Here is a 17,446-nt window from a genome sequence, read left to right as displayed (position 1 = left end):
CGATCAAATCCAGTGAGAGCCCTGCTAGTCAGGCTAGCCGATTTCAACCGCGCGAGGGAACCCGTTTCTGTACGATTCAAACCTTTCCCGTTTCATTAGTTTATTTTTTGGAGACAGGGAGGTAGAGGGAAGGAGGGTGGTGGGTTTTGAGAGGGAGTTTTTTCAGTTGAGATCTGTTCGACCCCTCCTTATTTAACCCCCTCCTCTCCCCTACCCCCATTCCAGGATTCATCAGCCTAAACACCTCCTCCTCCTCTCCACTCCGGCACTTGGCCTCTCCCGCACTAGCTAGCCCAAGAGCAGAGCAAGGACTCTCCAGCTCTCCACCGCTTCCTCCCCTCCCTGTGAGCGACAGAGCTACCGCCGGACGGCCATGAAGATGAAGTACGTGGTGGTGAGCGGAGGAGTGGTGAGCGGGCTCGGCAAGGGCGTGACGGCGAGCAGCATCGGCGCCGTGCTCAAGGGCTGCGGCCTCCGCGTCACCACCATCAAGATCGGTAGCCATTCATCCCCTCCTTCCTTCTCCCTCTCACTCCACCACCACCACCCGTCTAATTTTGGGCATCCAGCACAGAGATAGCCGGCGCCAAGGTAGACAACAAAAAAAAAGGGCGGGGTTTTCGGTGGAATTTTACCCGGCTTCCCAACGCGTGATCCTTCCTGCCTCGGCTCGGGGGTGCGTTGGAGCCCAGAGGTCCAGAAACAAAAACAAAGCCTTGCTTTTGTCGCTGGACTTTGTGGAACAAGTGTGTCATTTTGGGATAAGGAAGCGGCGGCATTCCCCGAGTATTTCGGGAGGCTGCTTGTGCTTGGGGTGCGCGTGGCAGCAGCTTGCGCCAACGCGCTTCTCTGTTCGCCAACACCTTGCTTTTGTCACTCGCTGTTTGCTTTTTTCTTATGGGCCTTGATGTTTTTCAGTTCATCTGAACTCGACACTCTCACATGAGACATGCAACTTCCTTCCTTTCAGTCGGCTAATTCACAGCTTAATTTCACCCTAAACTGTGAGCTTAGATTCCTGTGTTTTCTGCTCCCCTGGTGCAGCATTCGGTAACTAGTAAAGCATTGCTCTGCGTTAGAACAGATAGTGCTTTTCGGTGATTCCGGCTAATCTTCTTCCGGTGTTTTCCTACAGTTTCTTCCGGTAAAAGTAAACAAAGTCGTGCCTTTTGTTTTCCGGTGACTCGCTGTCATCTTTATGGAGCGGATACCTGATCTTAAGTTGTTGTCACAATCCTACTTCCTTCAAACACACGAAATCCTCCTCAGGAAAGTCGTTGTTTCCTTTCATTAGATGACTCGGACAGAGAGAAACGTAAATAAACGACCCATACGTGTGCGCATGTTAGCTCGTTTCAAGATTTTAGTTGCAGGGTTTCTATAATACAAGTTGGTGAACGGATAAAGAGACCAAATAATGCTACGTTGTTAGGTGACCTTTACTGGTTCTTCTTGATTTCTCATCCTTGTTATCTGTTGTGACTGCTCATCTGCAGATCCATACCTCAACACCGACGCTGGTACCATGTCTCCCTTCGAGCATGGCGAGGTCTTTGTTTTGGACGATGGTGGAGAGGTAACTGCCTGCTGCGAGCTCATACAGTTTGTTTACCAACAATGGACACTATTTCATAGATTTTTTAACAAGAAATTGAGTGGATTTATTTTTGTCTGATTGGACTCTCTTCATTTTTCCATTTTCAAGGCGGACTTGGACCTTGGAAACTATGAACGTTTTCTGGATATCAAACTCACCCGTGACCACAATATAACAACAGGAAAGGTCTATCAGGTAACTGGATTCGTTTGTCCTAATCCATGTGCAATTACATCTTGTGTGTGGAAGATTGCGCTATTAAGTCAAAAGTTTGGTTGGTTTATACGTTCTTTTTCGAAAAGAGGGGAAAAGGTTTTCCTTAACCTTTTGCGTTAACAAACCGGCCCACTTTCAGGATATCTGCAACTTATATTCGAGCATTTGATTCACCGAATATGATATACATGGAGCCCACAAATCTTTATTGAATCGCTTTATGTTTCATCGTAAGATCTACTGCGGTACAATCATGCATGTGCAGAATCATCTGGGCCTCAAGCCTGGCACCCTTGTCGGGGGATACTGATATAAGATTCAACCTGTCACATGGTGGCTTAATTGTAGAGTCCATGACTCTGCAGGTCGCTCAGGTCGCTGCTGTCAATTAGTGAATTAAAGAATCTTTCTTCTGTTGACTACCTGAATTTTCTACAGGTTGCAAAGTAGACTAGGTAACTAGGTTTCAAAATACAGTTGAAGCCTACACCAGTATGTCAGTTTCAGTTAGCCGTTATCTTAGGAACAAAAGTAACTTATCCTTTGTAGAATTTTCACTTTCACGTGATTACCGTTTTTTTATTCAAACTCTTTTGGTTTATATCATATGATATCAATTGTAGCTTCACGTTCTATCTTCTGAAACTTAATAACATTTTTCTTTGTAATGCGCACATCAGGCTGTCATTGACAAAGAAAGGAGAGGAGACTACTTGGGGAAAACCGTCCAGGTTTGTCGTCAGTATGTAGTATGGATATGGACCTTCCATGCCAAAAAAAAGTATAAACGACAATGATTACTGAATGTGGATTTATCTTCCTTTTCAGGTTGTGCCACATATTACAGATGAAATACAGGATTGGATTGAACGTGTGGCCATAAAGTCGGTCGATGGCAAAGAAGGGCCTCCTGATGTTTGTGTAATAGAACTCGGTGGCACTATAGGTAAAAAATTAATTTCATCTGTAGAACACATTACAGTGGAACATACAGCAAGCGTAGCCTGTATGCAGTTTAGTCTATTTTTCCTCAGCGCATAATGACAGTGGCATTTCTGATGCAGGGGATATTGAATCAATGCCTTTTATTGAAGCATTAGGTCAATTTTCATACCGTGTAGGTCAGTAAAAGATCAGCTGTTCCTTGAATGTATTTTCTTTTCTAGGGGGTTCTGGCTCTCTTTTACAATCCATTAACTTCAGTTGACACATCTTTTCCTTATTCTGAGTTGCAGGAAATGGGAATTTCTGTCTGGTCCATGTTAGTCTTGTTCCAGTCCTAAATGTAGTTGGTGAGCAGGTATGTTTTACTCATTTGAACAAAGTGCAAAGATAAAAATGTGAGAGCTTGTTACAGTTCTTTGAGCTTAATTTGGGTTCATGTCATGTTGTACTACATGGCAAAACTAATAGGTACATTCTGCAAATATACAGTTACTGAAAAAACAGTTCCAGAAATGACATGAAATATGAAAATGTATTTGTACTTTTCTACTTTTCGCTGCTATGCAATTTTACTTAGACGAAATGGTACTTTATCATGTTATGGAGAGGCGTAGACTACAAAGTATTGAACTTTCATGACTCTTAAGAAGTATAATTATTCAGTTATCTGAGCTTGTCGCATTTGATAATTGCAAATCATGATACACCTTTCATTGATACAGAAAACCAAGCCTACACAACACAGTGTTCGTAGTCTAAGGGGACTTGGGTTGGCACCTGACATTTTAGCATGTCGCAGTACTGAGGTACACCATCTAACCGTCATCCTTGCATCTCCTTATAACACTCTATGGTCCAATACCTTGGTGCTGGAAATTCTTCACTAATTATCGGTCATCTCTATGTTATTTGACAGCCGCTCGAAGAACATGTGGCCGTCAAGCTCTCACAATTCTGCCACGTTCCAGTATGATAAACTTTCAGAAGTTTTAAGGCTTCTTTTGACTCTTGCTGGCGATGGCGTTGTGTTGACAGTGACTTGTATGATGCAGATATCAAATATTGTGAATCTCCATGACGTTTCAAACATTTGGCACATCCCTTTGTTGCTAAGGGTATGATCCGTTTCTATTGTTCAAATGCATGCATTCCAAACTTGAGTCTTATGAACGCGACAGTCAAATAGGCCCCTATTTAATCATCTACACTGGATTCTTTGTATAGGACCAAAAGGCACATGAAGCTATTCTAAAAGTTTTAGATCTTCAGCGGTATGTGTTTTTATTTTTCATGTCTTCAATTAAGTTTATCAATCACCTGATAGTTTGATGGAAGACAAGCTGACATTTCGATGTGTTTGTTCCACTCATTTATGCAGTATTGGCAAAGTACCTCGAGAACCTAAGTTGGCTGAATGGACTGAAAGAGCCAACAAGTTAGACAAACTGAAGACTCCGGTACGATATTTTTAATTTTTTAAACTCTTTCTCTTCTGTTGTTTGCGAGGCTAGTGTATTACCTTTTTATATATTTATGTCAAAATAAAATTATAGCTGACCATTATTGCACATTTATTTTTTAGGTTAAGATTGCCATGGTTGGAAAATATACCAGCCTGTCGGATTCTTATCTATCTGTTCAGAAGGTGAAGTTTATTACAGAATGCACTTGTATTTAATCCCATTAACAACAAGACTCGAATTTGCTTGATCATTGATGTACACATTAGATTAAGAAACAGTAACATAAATAGCTGAAAAGACAAATAGGATCTGTCAGATCTTGATGTACCATTTCACTGTATTATTGAGTGACTTATCTTGTTTGACCTTTGTTCCAGGCTCTTCTGCATGCATCAGTTGCTATGGGAAGGAAGCTTGTAGTGGAGTGGGTTTGTTCCTGTGACCTTGAAGATTCTGCAGCTAAGGAGGTCGGTGTTGTTGACTATGGAGTTCATATCAATTTTATTTTCCTCCATGAACCTACCATTGATGCTTGGTACGTGCTTACTTTGTTTAGACTCCTGAAGCCCATCAGAAAGCATGGAAACTACTGAAGGTTAGCACATTTTACATTCTTGACTGCTGCCATGATGCAAGTGCTACTTTTGTTCAGTTATCTGAAGAAATTTCTATATCAGGGCGCGGGCGGTGTACTCGTTCCTGGAGGCTTTGGAGACAGGGGAGTTCAAGGCAAAATCCTCGCTGCAAAATATGCACGGGAAAATAATGTTCCTTATCTTGGCATTTGCTTGGGTATGCAAGTTGCAGTGATCGAGTTTGCCCGATCTGTCATGAAATTAAGCGGCGCAAATAGCACAGAGTTTGACCCAGCTACGCCATCGCCTTGTGTCATTTTCATGCCAGAGGTAGATCATCCTTAACTGTCCTACTATTTTGGCTGTTATTCTCTGTTAAGCATCATCTTTGATCCATATACTTTGGACAACACTTCTGCAGGGCTCCAAAACTCAAATGGGAGCTACGATGCGGCTTGGATCAAGGAGAACATATTTCCTAGGCAATAACTGTAAATCTTCAAAGCTGTAAGAGAACAGTACTATCCCTGGACTGCTTATAAATAAGTGTGCACTTGATGTTTACTGTCTTATCCTTGTGATCTTAGGTATGGCAACGCTAGCTCAGTCGACGAGAGACATCGGCACAGATATGAGGTTAGAAACATGAGATTACCTGATGGCACAGATCATTCTACAATGCCCTTGTTCTTTTGTATAATGGTGGAGATTCTATTGGTTTTGTTCAGGTTAACCCTGAAATGGTCCCGGAGCTTGAGAAAGCCGGGCTTTCGTTTGTGGGCAAGGACGAAAGTGGAAGGAGGATGGAGGTATATTTGAAAGAGATAGTTGCTTTGATCTCAATCATAACTTAAATTCAAGAATTTCAGTTGACTATAACTCATGTACTGTCTGCAGATTATTGAGATACCAAATCATGAGTTCTTCATCGGTGCACAATTCCATCCTGAATTCAAGTCAAGACCGGGAAAGCCCTCTCCACTTTTTTTAGGTAACACACTCCACAAAAATGCTTATGCTCATGTCATTCTTATTAGGATACATTCATCGACTGTAAATATGTTAGATTTTTACTGAACCTCCACCTCCAGTAATCAAGAGTGCCTATAACGATATAAAAAATAATGAAAACGGTAGATGTTTTTATGCTGTCATTTTCACTTGTCTCAACCCATATATGTACAGAAGTTCTTAATTTATTTAGATTAATCTTGGTCATAACGCATGTCTGATCACAGGGTTAATAGCAGCGGCGTCGGGACAGCTAGACCGGCTGCTCCAGCGCAGCTGTGGCATCGCCAGTCTAAACTCGACACCCAGATGTACCACGAACGGCACTGTAGTCCCCCCGGTCAAGAAACCATATACGGCTGTGAAGCCACTGAAGATCCTGGTGAACGGGTACTACGCGAACAGCAACGGCATCCAAATCTAACCGAGAAGCCGCCACCCGCAGCATCTCAAAATGTATTCGTTTCTACCGCTTTGTTTGTACCCTCTCTCTCTCTCTCTCTTTTCCTGGGTTTGCCCTTTAGTTTGTTGGATTTGACACTGCTCGAACGAGGAGGCAAAGGGGGTGTTTGGCATGGCTCCGTTCCAGGATTTTTCAGCTCCAGGACAAGCTCCTCTCTCACTTGGAGCAACTCCATTGAGGATCTGGAGCTATGAGAGGAAGTGTTTGGCTACAAGGTTAGCTTTTGAAGCTCCAGCGACACGTGGTTCCGATATTTTTACGAGGAACGTCCTCCGGTCATGTTGAAGTGAAGGTAGCTCTAGTAGGGTCTATTGTGTTGTATCCCTTTTATTCCGCTAAGACTGTTCTGTATCTTCCATGGACTGAATGAATGGGAACCAGATTTACCTAGTGGAATATTTTTCTAGTATCTGATTCAAGAACACGGTTGTACTGTTGAATGCTAATTAAGTCGCTCTTTATTTACTTTTCGATGAACTGCACAAACTCCAGGTTCAGATTGTATCTCCTATATAGTCTAATAAAAGATTGACAGTTACGGATATTGAATTGAGCTCCTGCAAACATATATATGAAGCCTCGTAATAGTTTACATTGGTAGGTTCCATGCCCACTCTTATCTCTCGTCTCTAAATATTCTACATTCCGTGAATCATCCAAAAAAAATATTAAACATGGAACATTCTAATGTACTTCTACGTGTGAGAGGCCATATCGTATCAATTTGTAACAATCTCAAACTGCCATTGTTTCACAAGGAGGTATCTTGCATGCCAATTGTGTGATATCTTTTACAGCTGACTGATACTATGTTAATGATTTTTTTGTAAGTACTAGTTTACAGCAAAGCTCCATCATAATGACTTATACATTAGCCATAATATAGTGTCATGGAACATAAGAACCTTGAGAACATGATGATGGATAGGCTGGTCCACAGAAGGCGGCAGACCTTAATAATCACCCGCTTCTGTCTTGGGGTAAACCAAGCAACATATCGTAAGGTAGTCTCCAAAATTGCATCCCCATCTAAGAAGAATACCTGTTTATCCTTTGAATGGTTAGGTACCAGAAGAGTATTCTTAATTCTTGAGACACTACAGGCGATCAAGTTGAAATGCAAGCCAGGTAACTACAAAACCGGACTACCAAAGTACTTCCTCTTTTATTTATTTATATCTTTGCCCTTGGGAATCATTATCTCAAAATAGTTGTTTGCTTAAAGCATCAAGGGTGCAATTATTGCATTGAAAAGGATTGCATGGTTCTGGACTTCTAGTAACTAACAGTCTTGAAGTAAGGTATACATGGTCAACACTAATTTTCCCATAGATCTAGTAATATACTTGGCGAGTACGCATGTTGAGTTGGACATTATAGAGAAACAAAGGAGGTATAAGAAAAGAGTAGTGAATAAGTATAATCATAAGTAATCCAAAAAAGAAAAGAAAAATATGTTACCAAGTTCGAGCTCCGAATCCACACAAAAATCCTCAATTCAATGTCAAGTTTCTTTGCTGAAATTTATGCTGATCCTACTTATCGATCAGCCAAAGAAAACTTCAGTAAATGAAGGACTTACCGGTAAGCAGTTGACTGCAGCCAATGCCGCAGACACATGAAGCAAACAACTTAAACAATTCTCCAATATATAGGGTACATCTGCAATAAAAAGGAAGAGTGCCCATCGGGGCCTATAGGGGCATAACTTAACAGAACGTGCTGCCGATGACAGATCCCCCGCATAAACAAAAGTTCCCCCACAAGGACTGGGACCATGGTTATTATTTGTAGCATGTGGTGATGATAAATTTGCATCTTGCTTTAAACACTCCAAAGAATATGGTCTGGTATAGGAGATCTCTATCCATGAAAACCCAGGGGCCAGAACTGGTACCAAGCAGTACTCATCCTGCCAACATTAATCAAAAACACTTAATCAAGCACAGAAGGTAACTCGTACAAAAGGATAACTGTTATTATAAGGAAGAAATAGCTCAAGATTATTCATAAAAATAAAAATAAAAACACTTAATCAAGCATAGTAGGCAAATCATAGAAAAAGATAACTGTTATTATAAGCAAGAGATGGCTCAAGATTATTCATGAAAAACAATAATTCATTGCCACATTATAGTAATGTAAGTCACAAAAGAATAAGGAATCTTACCTCCAAACAGGTACAACTACTTTCATCATATTTAGTACCCTGCCATCCGTTTCCACATTTTTTGAGTTTAACTACATCTTTTGCAATCAAGCAATACTTGTCCTCAGCTTCTTTCTTGCCACTACCTCTGTCATTCTCAGAAAAGGTTGTGGAGCCATTACAGGTAAATTTCCCAAAGACTATCAGTTCATCTGGGCAAGATAGCTTGTCATTTAGCTGCCAGAGATTCTTGCTTGCATCCAACCATGAGTTGGGGACACAATAACCCTTGCCATAACTAGTGGCACCATAGCTCTGAGAATCTCCAAGAAACTCACGACTACTAGTTTTTGGTACGCTGCCTTCATCCAGCATTTTCATCCAATCGTCAGTTTTTCTTATGTTCAGACCATCAACAGAGAGGATAACATCATGAACAGACAAGTACCCTGACAGAGGAGATGTTTGTGGGACTCCCATGACCTATTTTGACAGGAATTTAGAATCACAAGTGCTGGGATCAAAATGATGAGAAGTGTGAGGAAACAGACTTACAGTAAGGCCATCACCACTCGTGTAGAGAGGATAGAGAACCACAGGAAGTAATAATGCCATCAGCACACAAGCTGCACATAACTATTAAACATGAAATAATAACAGATACATCATTATGAGGCTTATGAAAAGATATCTTGACCCATCTCTTCTAAATTGAAGCGTCACCTGGTACCTTATGCCAATCTACACAATAATAATAATAATTGTTCTTATTTCTTGATTGGTATCCTTGTGAGTCTCTAATTCTCTATGGCAAGAGTTCAAATTGTGTTTGTTTCAATTTATCTAAGCATCATAGATCTCTACAAGAGCATGGCATGATACAGATAATGAAAATATGTGTGTTTCTTTTTATCTAAGTATCATGGATCTCTAGAGGGGCATAGCATAACTTACCATAACATTATGCCAAATTCCCGCGCAATAAATCCGAAGCATTGAAAAAAGGGGTAGATTCTCAAGAAGGTCATAGTTCAGAGCAACTAATGCCCCAGGAAAAATTACAGCTATGAATATTGCAACATATTCCATCTGCACGCCCTCACTGTTGCATATTGAGCAATGAACATATCAGCAGTGTGACAAAAAGGTTATATCTATGGATGGAAGTAATATAACGAGACAACACTCAGATGTTTAGAGTATCAAATAAGGAATGCATTTTGTCTGTACATGTAGGCACAGGCAGCACATCTCACATAATAGGTGCACAAGAAGATGAGATATAGACCTTGCAGCTGCAATAGCATGTCCAAATTCATGAAAAGCAATTGATAAGATCGTTGATGCTATGATGATTGGGGTGTCCATTAGCGATACGCTAAAGCTGGAAGACTGCAATAAGTAAAATGTGTGCTAAGTGTTTGATGTGCAAAAATGAAAGAAAGAAAGAAGCATGTCTCCTCACCAGTAGATTTGGTAACCAGGCACTAACATATCCACCTCTAACATGAAATGCACCAACTGAATCCCATAGTAGCAACTGAAATGCAACAGAACAATATAAACTATCCAAAATTGTGTAAGAAATATATGTTAACTACCTTCCAAAGCCGGCTCAGGAACTAATGAAGTCAAATATACAGATTAACAGCAGTCGATGGATTTATTAATAGGAAAATCAATATATTGTTGTAAAGACTACTAGAGCTGCAATGAGATCTGTGTGTAAAAAAGCAAGCAACGAAGGTAGAAAAACAAAGAACCAACTCTATTTTGGCGAGCCCGAAAAACAAAGTATTCCTCTATGCTTTTCTGAATAGGGTGTGGATTATCGGAGGCATCAATTTCAAATCTATGCACAATTATGTGAACTTTAGTAACCATAAAATAGCAGTTCAATATTTAAGGAACTGTGCGGAAAATCTCAGTTGTCTGCTGTCTGAAGTAGATTCAAGATTACCACCATGTACCAAAGTCACATACAGTGATACAGATAATAAACTAGGGAAAACAATTCTGGATATGTGGTATTGGTCTCATAATCAGCTAGTATTATACATAGTCAAGTTAAATAGTATCAAATAATTTAACAAGTAACAAAAGGTGATATCATGAGAGTACATGGCACAGGAGTGTATTCTCGAACTTTGGGATTAGCATACACACTGCATAACATAACACTAGGAACAACAATATTTTATTATGTGTGATGACATTTAACTTACCAAAGATATACCAACTAAAGCAACGAGAGAGAAATAAACTCCTATAGAAGACCATGCTCTGGTGTATCTGCCAAAAGGAATTAACTAGGCATAAGTCAAGGAAAATCAATGGCTAAGCTCTACATAGTCAGTATATGAGTATATAGTAGTGAACAAAAGAAGTACATGAGTATATAGTTAAGTTCTTCAAAATAAATGACATAAGCATTGCTATAAGGTGCTAATTTTGGTGTCGACCTTTAGCATGCCAGATCTGCCAGAATATGTTTTAACTCTTGGTATGGTGCATGGACAACCTTCTTCCAAAATGAATTGATTTAAACTAAGTTTGTTGATCTACACATGTCTGGATTGTATGGGTGTGCTGTACGGATCTATAATACACATAAGAAGCCATGCAAAAGAGATGTGGAAAACAGATACAAAGACTTGACTTATTTTGGTACAAGTGCTACACTATCATCACAGGAGATAAAATGGTGATATGTGAAATTTGCAGTCATGAGGAATTGCAGTAGAAAGAACTCCGAAGGCCCAAGTCAAAGCATACCTAGCATGTTTCCACCCCAAATTGAATATCATGTGGTTGAAGGCATAGATTTTGCAGTCCCAATACCTACAGTTTGCATAATCACAATGAGTGAACATGGCAGCCATTTTTTATATTTACACGCAATGAAGATAAAGAATAGTTTTATCCAAAAAGGACGAGAGTGAAATAGGCAATAAACAGGACAGATTGGATAGACTCATTAAGCTGTATTAGGCATAGTTTAAAATAGCGGGCTATTTTATTTAGCCGCGGCATTTTTAGAAGCTTAGAAAGGCTATTGCCAAGGCTAAATCATTTAGCTTTTAAAAAAAAACAAGGGAAAATTCAGTCATATCTTGCCCAAAGAAAAGGAAAACTATGACTCAAACATGATTCGAGCTACAACTCATTCAACTATTCAACGCAAACAAGTCTTCAACTATTCAACTCACAAGTTTTATCGAATCAGATTGAATAGAAATTCAGAAAACATGAAATAACAAGAAGAAAAGAGAAATTCAGAAAACAGGAAGTTTAGCTGCTAAATTAGGGGCTAAATGGGGCTATAGCCGGCTATCAGTGGTACTATTTAAAAACGTTGGCCACTAGGGCTTCAGAACGGTGACAGAGGAAGCTAATAAGTAAAACTCGATTTAGATCAAGCGGATTGGGTCTGTTTAGCTGGCGAGAAGAGACCGTCTGCATCACTAACCAGCAAGAGAGAGAGTGCTCGGTTTGGTCCGCGGCCGCGCTCGAGGGCAGGGCAGCCGGCGCACGCCCGCGCCGCCTGCTGCGTCCGCCGCCGCCGATCATTCGAGTGCGGGGAGCCGGAGAAGCCTCGAGTCGGCTTACTGATTTTGGAGGAATTAATAATTAATAAAAAAGTTGGGGTGCGAACCGTCAGATCTATATTGGAGGGTAGATTTCGGAAGAACTCCCACCTGACCTGAAGCTTCCGACAGTTTTGCCTAGAAGCCCCTTGAGTTGTCAGATTTACATCTATGCTCCTTGTCCACTCTCTTCCTCCTCCCTTCTCCCCGTTCGGCTCCCATTTGGAATCGCATCCCCGGCGCCCGGGGATCCCCCAGAAGGGCAGATCTACCGGACTTGCGCAGCGCCGCGACCCCGGAAGCTCAGGCGCGGCCGCACCACCGTCGGACGCTTCTTTCACCTCCTGTTTCGATCGGATTCGTTAAGGAATCGGTGGGATATACGGGCAGGGCGGCGCGAGGCTGGTTCGCCGGAAATTGGGGGTAGGGGAGGATGATACTGCTCCAGTCCCCGTCCAGGTTCCTGCTCCAGATCCTAAAAGATCGCGTCCTCAGGTACGTCTCAACACGACCGGGTTTCCTTTGTGGTCAGAAGTGATATACCGTATGTAGTTCATGCGAGCATTCGCGGTGCAGTGGCGACAAGGGCGTGGACATCGATTGCCACACGGTGGAGTTCGACGATGTGCGGTATCATATCCAGGTCATTACTGCATTTGTCTCAAGTATTCCGGCTTTATTTTCTTTAATTTATTATTACAGAACATTAAACTATTATCGAATTCGATGATGTTCATGTCGTTAGTACTGAAATGTTGGTGTGCTAGTGAGGGTTCGTTTGCTATCAAATTTCTTGTTTTATAAAAACCTCTGCTCGATCTTCAAGCACTACAACCCTAAGCTGAATGTAAAGTTAAATTTGCTCAATACTGGAATACTTACATTGCTATTGTTTGCAACCAGTCGTGTGTTCTATTTTAAGAAGTTCACACCATTTATGATACTTTCAATTATGTGCACAAAAGCTTATGCTTATGCTATAATATACTGATGGAAATCGGATTTCTGCTGCAGTTCTCTATGAGGAACACAAAGGTAATGGTGTTATCGGTGGCATTGCCCCTCGCACCTCCTGAGGCTATTCTGTTCGACGGGCTTCCACTTGGTGCTATCGATGCTATAAAAGCGGCTTATGGGACAGTGGTTCAAATTCTTGATCCTCCAAAGGATGGGTTTGATCTCACAATGAAGATAAACTTAACAAAGCTTCCGTCAGATGAAGGTTCTAGAGTTCCCTTTCCAAGGTTATCATTGTCTTGTTGTGTTACATGATCAATTAGCTGATGGTATCTACCTTAGATGTTATCCTTGGCCAAAATAATACATTTGGTTGGAAACAGCTTCACCTTTTTACATGTAGTTATGCCCTGGTCCCGGGAGATAAATAATGTTCTGTAAACGTCAGATATGACTGTACAACACTCTCGATTGCCCAAAACTTTGGTGATGCAGATGTAGTTTGCCTAGATCATGGAAGTGGCTCTTTTTTAAATGGAAGAAAAATAGAACTCCCCTTAGTTATTATGGGTTCTTAAGTTTCCAGTGGACTTGTTTGTAGGAGCTCAATATTACTTTCTATATATCAATTCTGTCATTGCACCTAAGTCAAGTCATTTGCGACTTCGAATTTGTGGTGCAATTTTGTTACAATGATGCTGAATCTCTGTAGTCATTCTTTATTGTTAATTTATGTAGTGCAATTTGATAAGTTTTGAACTCGAAATTTGCCATTCTTCATGATTGAATTGCACTATTTGTTGCAGACTTGTTCTCCTGAACAAGGGAGGTGGTAGAAGTATAATGTGCATGTTCTTGGTTTTGGTCAAACCTGCCAAATCATAGCATTCTACTGGCTAGTGATATTATCCAGTTAATACATGCTCTCATTTGAATTTTTCATCTAACTAGCTAACACCTTTCCTATGTTCCAGAGCAACGGAATGCTCTCTTGACGCAAATTGCATCTGTAAGAGAGGTTGTGCTGGGTGCACCGCTGAAGCTTCTGTTGAAGCATCTATCTTCAAAGACAATGGCTCCTGACGTGGATAAGCTGGTTGCCCTTGTTCACCGTCCTAATGAATCATTCTTCCTTGCTCCCCAGGTATGACTATGAGAGTAGCCATCCCAAATCTAGGTATACTACTCTCAAACATCATTGTTTTTGTAGGCTTTAGATTCCAACAGTTTTCAAGGCAAATTACACCTAGGTGCTTTGTTAGGCATGTTAATCTACGTGAATTTCTTGGTAGACTTTTTTTAGATCACTTCTGTATTTGATGTTTAGGGCTGGTTCTGAACTTCTGATCGTATCTTCTGCATATGCACGTGTATGATATTAATTGTTTTCCCCAGGCAGACAAAGTTACGATTGTGTACCCAATGAGGTTCCAGGACTCCATTGATATTGTCTTGGCGACTTCATTTCTGCAGGTACTGTGGACACTTTCTTGCAGCTTTTTCAGCTTCACTTTCATCCTATGTTTGATCTTTTCTGTCATCCATAGTAAACCGATATTTAGGCTTTCAGTTACTGCAGTTATTTTATGATTAATGAACATATTCAGTATCTTAAATTAATTTTTGTGAAGCTCAAGCGAAATTCACTCTTTGTACTCATAGCTATCTTATGTGAAGTCGTTTGGTAAACCACAATCTGCTGGGAGCATTCTGCTGACTTAAAAAAAAATGGTGATGGTTATATGTAGGAATTTGTGGAAGCAAGGAGGACTGCTGCACTAAATAACGCCCCTTCCTGTATGTGGTCTCCAGCACCTCCTCTTGAGTTAAGAGGCATGAATGCCGATGCACTAAATGCAAATGCCGGTTTTGTTACTTTTGGTAATGTGTATTTCCCACCATAGTTTTCATGTACTTTCAAGATATCTATTTTTCTACCCGCAAAAAAAAAGTTATCAATTTGACTGATGACTTTCTTTATGGCAGTTGTTTTCCCTCGGCATGTTGAGGGCAGAAAGCTAGACAAAACAGTTTGGAGTTTGTTAACTTTTCATGCTTATGTAAGCTACCATGTAAAGGTGAGATCCTTATTTTCTGGTTTAATTTTTATCTAGTTAGTGTGATCGATATTGCTGTGCATATGATCATTCATGTCTGATTTATGTGCGGCCCTAACTCTCAACCGTGAGATGGTCCAACATGCAAAAGACATACAGCTTGATTTAGTGGCGTACACACGTCGGATGAATATCGTTGGACGTATAGCACTGTTCTTAGTGGATCCCTGGAATAGCTCCAAAACAGTCAGTAGTAGCCAACCTGCAGATTTCCCATCGTTTGGTGGATTTGGCTGCAGAAGTTGAAAATTCGGTTATCCGTGTTGGATTTCATTTTTATAGCCTATTATCAGCAACTCCGATGTAGTCCACCCATTTCTTTTTGTAAAACGCATTTTGATAAGTTAAGAAAAAGGCTTTGACCGACTATTACTGCATTAGTAAATAATTTTTGTAACGCCATGTCATTAGATTCTTATTCGAAAGAACTAATGATGTAATTTCTATCACATAGATAACATATTAGAAGAGTGATTGTTGGGAGAGCCTTGTCTTAACCTTAGAAAGAAAACACATGACTTTGCTTTTTTTTTAATTTTATTCTTTACCAAGAGTCCAAGATCCCCCAGGTTTTGTAATGTAAGCTAGTCTGGATGAGCCCGGAACCACTACATATACGTGAACTTTAGTCTATTATGAACTTGCAATACCTAGATAGCCCAAAAGTGGTGTTCTATAATAACTTTGCAAGCACTCAATTGCTGTTGTTCTTCTATCAGTGTTCCGAAGGATTCATGCATACCAGGATGAGGCGTAGAGTTGAGTCTCTTATCCAGGTAAATATAGACATTATACTGCATTTCATGCCTATTCTAAAAAATCCTTCAGTTATTAGATAAGGTTGCTGAATTTATTCAAACTTCAATTGTTCAGTACCTTTCGGATGAGCGATTGTAGTAGCAGATCAACTGTGTTACCCTGCAGTTTATTTGAATTTAATGGAACCCCGCTATGATTATAATGTTACCCTGCTATCAATTGTGTTTTAAGGCAACCGTTTATTGTGCATAGCTAGTATGTTATGTGATACTAAAACGATATTATATCATCTCATGCTTTGACTGCAGAATGAAATTGAATATCCAATAGTCAGCTAAGCCTGCTAGAATGAAACAGCCAATGAAAATAACACTGCCATAAATGTGGAAAATGAACAAGACGTTGAATTTGGAATGGGGTGCATCAGTAGTAGTCTTATTAAAGAAATGTTACATCGCTAGGGGTGGGAACTGCCTTAATTTGAAGTGTGACAAATCTTTCAATCGTTATTCAATGCTCCTTAAGGGGCAAGTATGAAATTAAATTTTGAGCTCTTTGAGATCCAGGATTATGTGCAATATAGGGATCATGTTCATGAAACAATATAATGGTTAGCCATGGAATATCCCATAAATAACATTTATGTCTTGGTTGACCTGCTTATTGGTGCAGGCTTTGGACCGTGCAAAGTCCGATGCGGAGAAGATGAAGAAGTTGGTGCATGGGGGATCTTTTAGAAGACTGGTATGTTCTGATACCCAACTTCTATTTGTGAAAAAATTGAAACCCTAACGTTTCCTATGTGGGCAACTTTCACTGATTCGAGTTCTCTTCCCACAGAGCTTGAAGAATGAAGGCAACTAGCATCATTGAAGAAGGCAAACATTTGATTGTCGTGTAACTTTCCATCATGGGTGCTACTGGTAGATGACTTCTTTTGAATTCCGTAAGGCTAGAGTTGCAACCGTTGAAACAAAACCGGCATCCTTTTGTTCATCACTTGTTCGATCTGAGAGGGTATTGTACTCTGTATTTGTGGCGGAAACTTGACTTGAGAAATAGGCAAAATTGGATCGATCTTTGTATATCTCACGACTTATGTCCTGACGCTATTTTTTCATTTAGATAATGGGTGTTTACGCAGTGCAGACTTTTGGCTCCTGACCACCTGTGCAACTGGTATACAAAAATATTTAAAAACAAATTCGTAGTATCACAAAAGATTCCCAAAACAGCTATGCATGCAGATTTCAATCAACAGGTTTAAAAATGTAAAAAATGCTGCCAACTTTTTTCCACATGTCATATTATTTTAAACCCTTTTACTAGTTCTAGATCAATTGAGATGAAGAATTAAGTTAATTGTAGGCCGGCGCTTTGACCGTTAGGTTTGCATTTTGATTCGTACATTTTTTGGGATAGGATTCATGCATATGAGAATTTGTGCAATTTCATATATCTTCTTTTTCCTAGTTGTACATGAATTACGCATAAAGTTGGAAGATCCATAATTAAGTTGGAAGATTTATCATATGTAGATCCATATTGTCACTCCATGTTCCAATCGACGTACTTTTATACTTATGAGTAGTGCCGTTCATTTGTAT

General features: G+C 40.2%; 3 protein-coding genes across 3 annotated transcripts; 2 read left to right on the top strand and 1 right to left on the bottom strand.

Annotated features, from left to right (window-relative positions):
* Nucleotides 1–216: 216 nt before the first annotated feature.
* Nucleotides 217–6,660, top strand: LOC127343153 (uncharacterized). Its single transcript, XM_051369267.2, has 21 exons — nucleotides 217–497; nucleotides 1,497–1,576; nucleotides 1,706–1,792; nucleotides 2,494–2,544; nucleotides 2,642–2,759; nucleotides 2,878–2,934; nucleotides 3,049–3,113; nucleotides 3,481–3,564; nucleotides 3,675–3,725; nucleotides 3,811–3,873; nucleotides 3,983–4,029; nucleotides 4,137–4,215; nucleotides 4,341–4,403; nucleotides 4,599–4,688; nucleotides 4,778–4,816; nucleotides 4,899–5,126; nucleotides 5,218–5,303; nucleotides 5,384–5,432; nucleotides 5,525–5,605; nucleotides 5,694–5,787; nucleotides 6,035–6,660. Exons 1-21 carry the CDS (start codon nucleotides 374–376, stop codon nucleotides 6,229–6,231), a joined length of 1,833 nt encoding a protein of 610 aa, XP_051225227.1. The 5' UTR covers nucleotides 217–373; the 3' UTR covers nucleotides 6,232–6,660.
* A 154-nt stretch (nucleotides 6,661–6,814) lies between these two features.
* Nucleotides 6,815–12,047, bottom strand: LOC127343154 (membrane-bound transcription factor site-2 protease homolog). The gene is made up of 10 exons (XM_051369268.2): nucleotides 11,889–12,047; nucleotides 11,195–11,260; nucleotides 10,645–10,711; nucleotides 9,885–9,959; nucleotides 9,708–9,811; nucleotides 9,374–9,521; nucleotides 8,975–9,055; nucleotides 8,441–8,902; nucleotides 7,853–8,182; nucleotides 6,815–7,312 (listed from the first exon to the last, which is right to left on the bottom strand). Exons 1-10 carry the CDS (start codon nucleotides 11,987–11,989, stop codon nucleotides 7,142–7,144), a joined length of 1,605 nt encoding a protein of 534 aa, XP_051225228.1. The 5' UTR covers nucleotides 11,990–12,047; the 3' UTR covers nucleotides 6,815–7,141.
* Nucleotides 12,048–12,146: 99 nt separating this feature from the next.
* LOC127343155 (actin-related protein 2/3 complex subunit 2A) lies at nucleotides 12,147–16,926 on the top strand. Its single transcript, XM_051369269.2, has 10 exons — nucleotides 12,147–12,501; nucleotides 12,583–12,649; nucleotides 13,021–13,228; nucleotides 13,938–14,107; nucleotides 14,359–14,436; nucleotides 14,712–14,844; nucleotides 14,950–15,041; nucleotides 15,800–15,856; nucleotides 16,512–16,583; nucleotides 16,680–16,926. The coding sequence occupies exons 1-10, from the start codon at nucleotides 12,440–12,442 to the stop codon at nucleotides 16,701–16,703; spliced, it is 963 nt and encodes a 320-aa protein (XP_051225229.1). The 5' UTR covers nucleotides 12,147–12,439; the 3' UTR covers nucleotides 16,704–16,926.
* Nucleotides 16,927–17,446: the final 520 nt, after the last annotated feature.

Source organism: Lolium perenne, chromosome 3 (assembly GCF_019359855.2).
Source record: "Lolium perenne isolate Kyuss_39 chromosome 3, Kyuss_2.0, whole genome shotgun sequence".
Taxonomy (NCBI): domain Eukaryota; kingdom Viridiplantae; phylum Streptophyta; class Magnoliopsida; order Poales; family Poaceae; genus Lolium; species Lolium perenne.
Note: the sequence above shows the minus strand (reverse complement) of the source record. Positions and strands in the feature narration are given on the sequence as shown.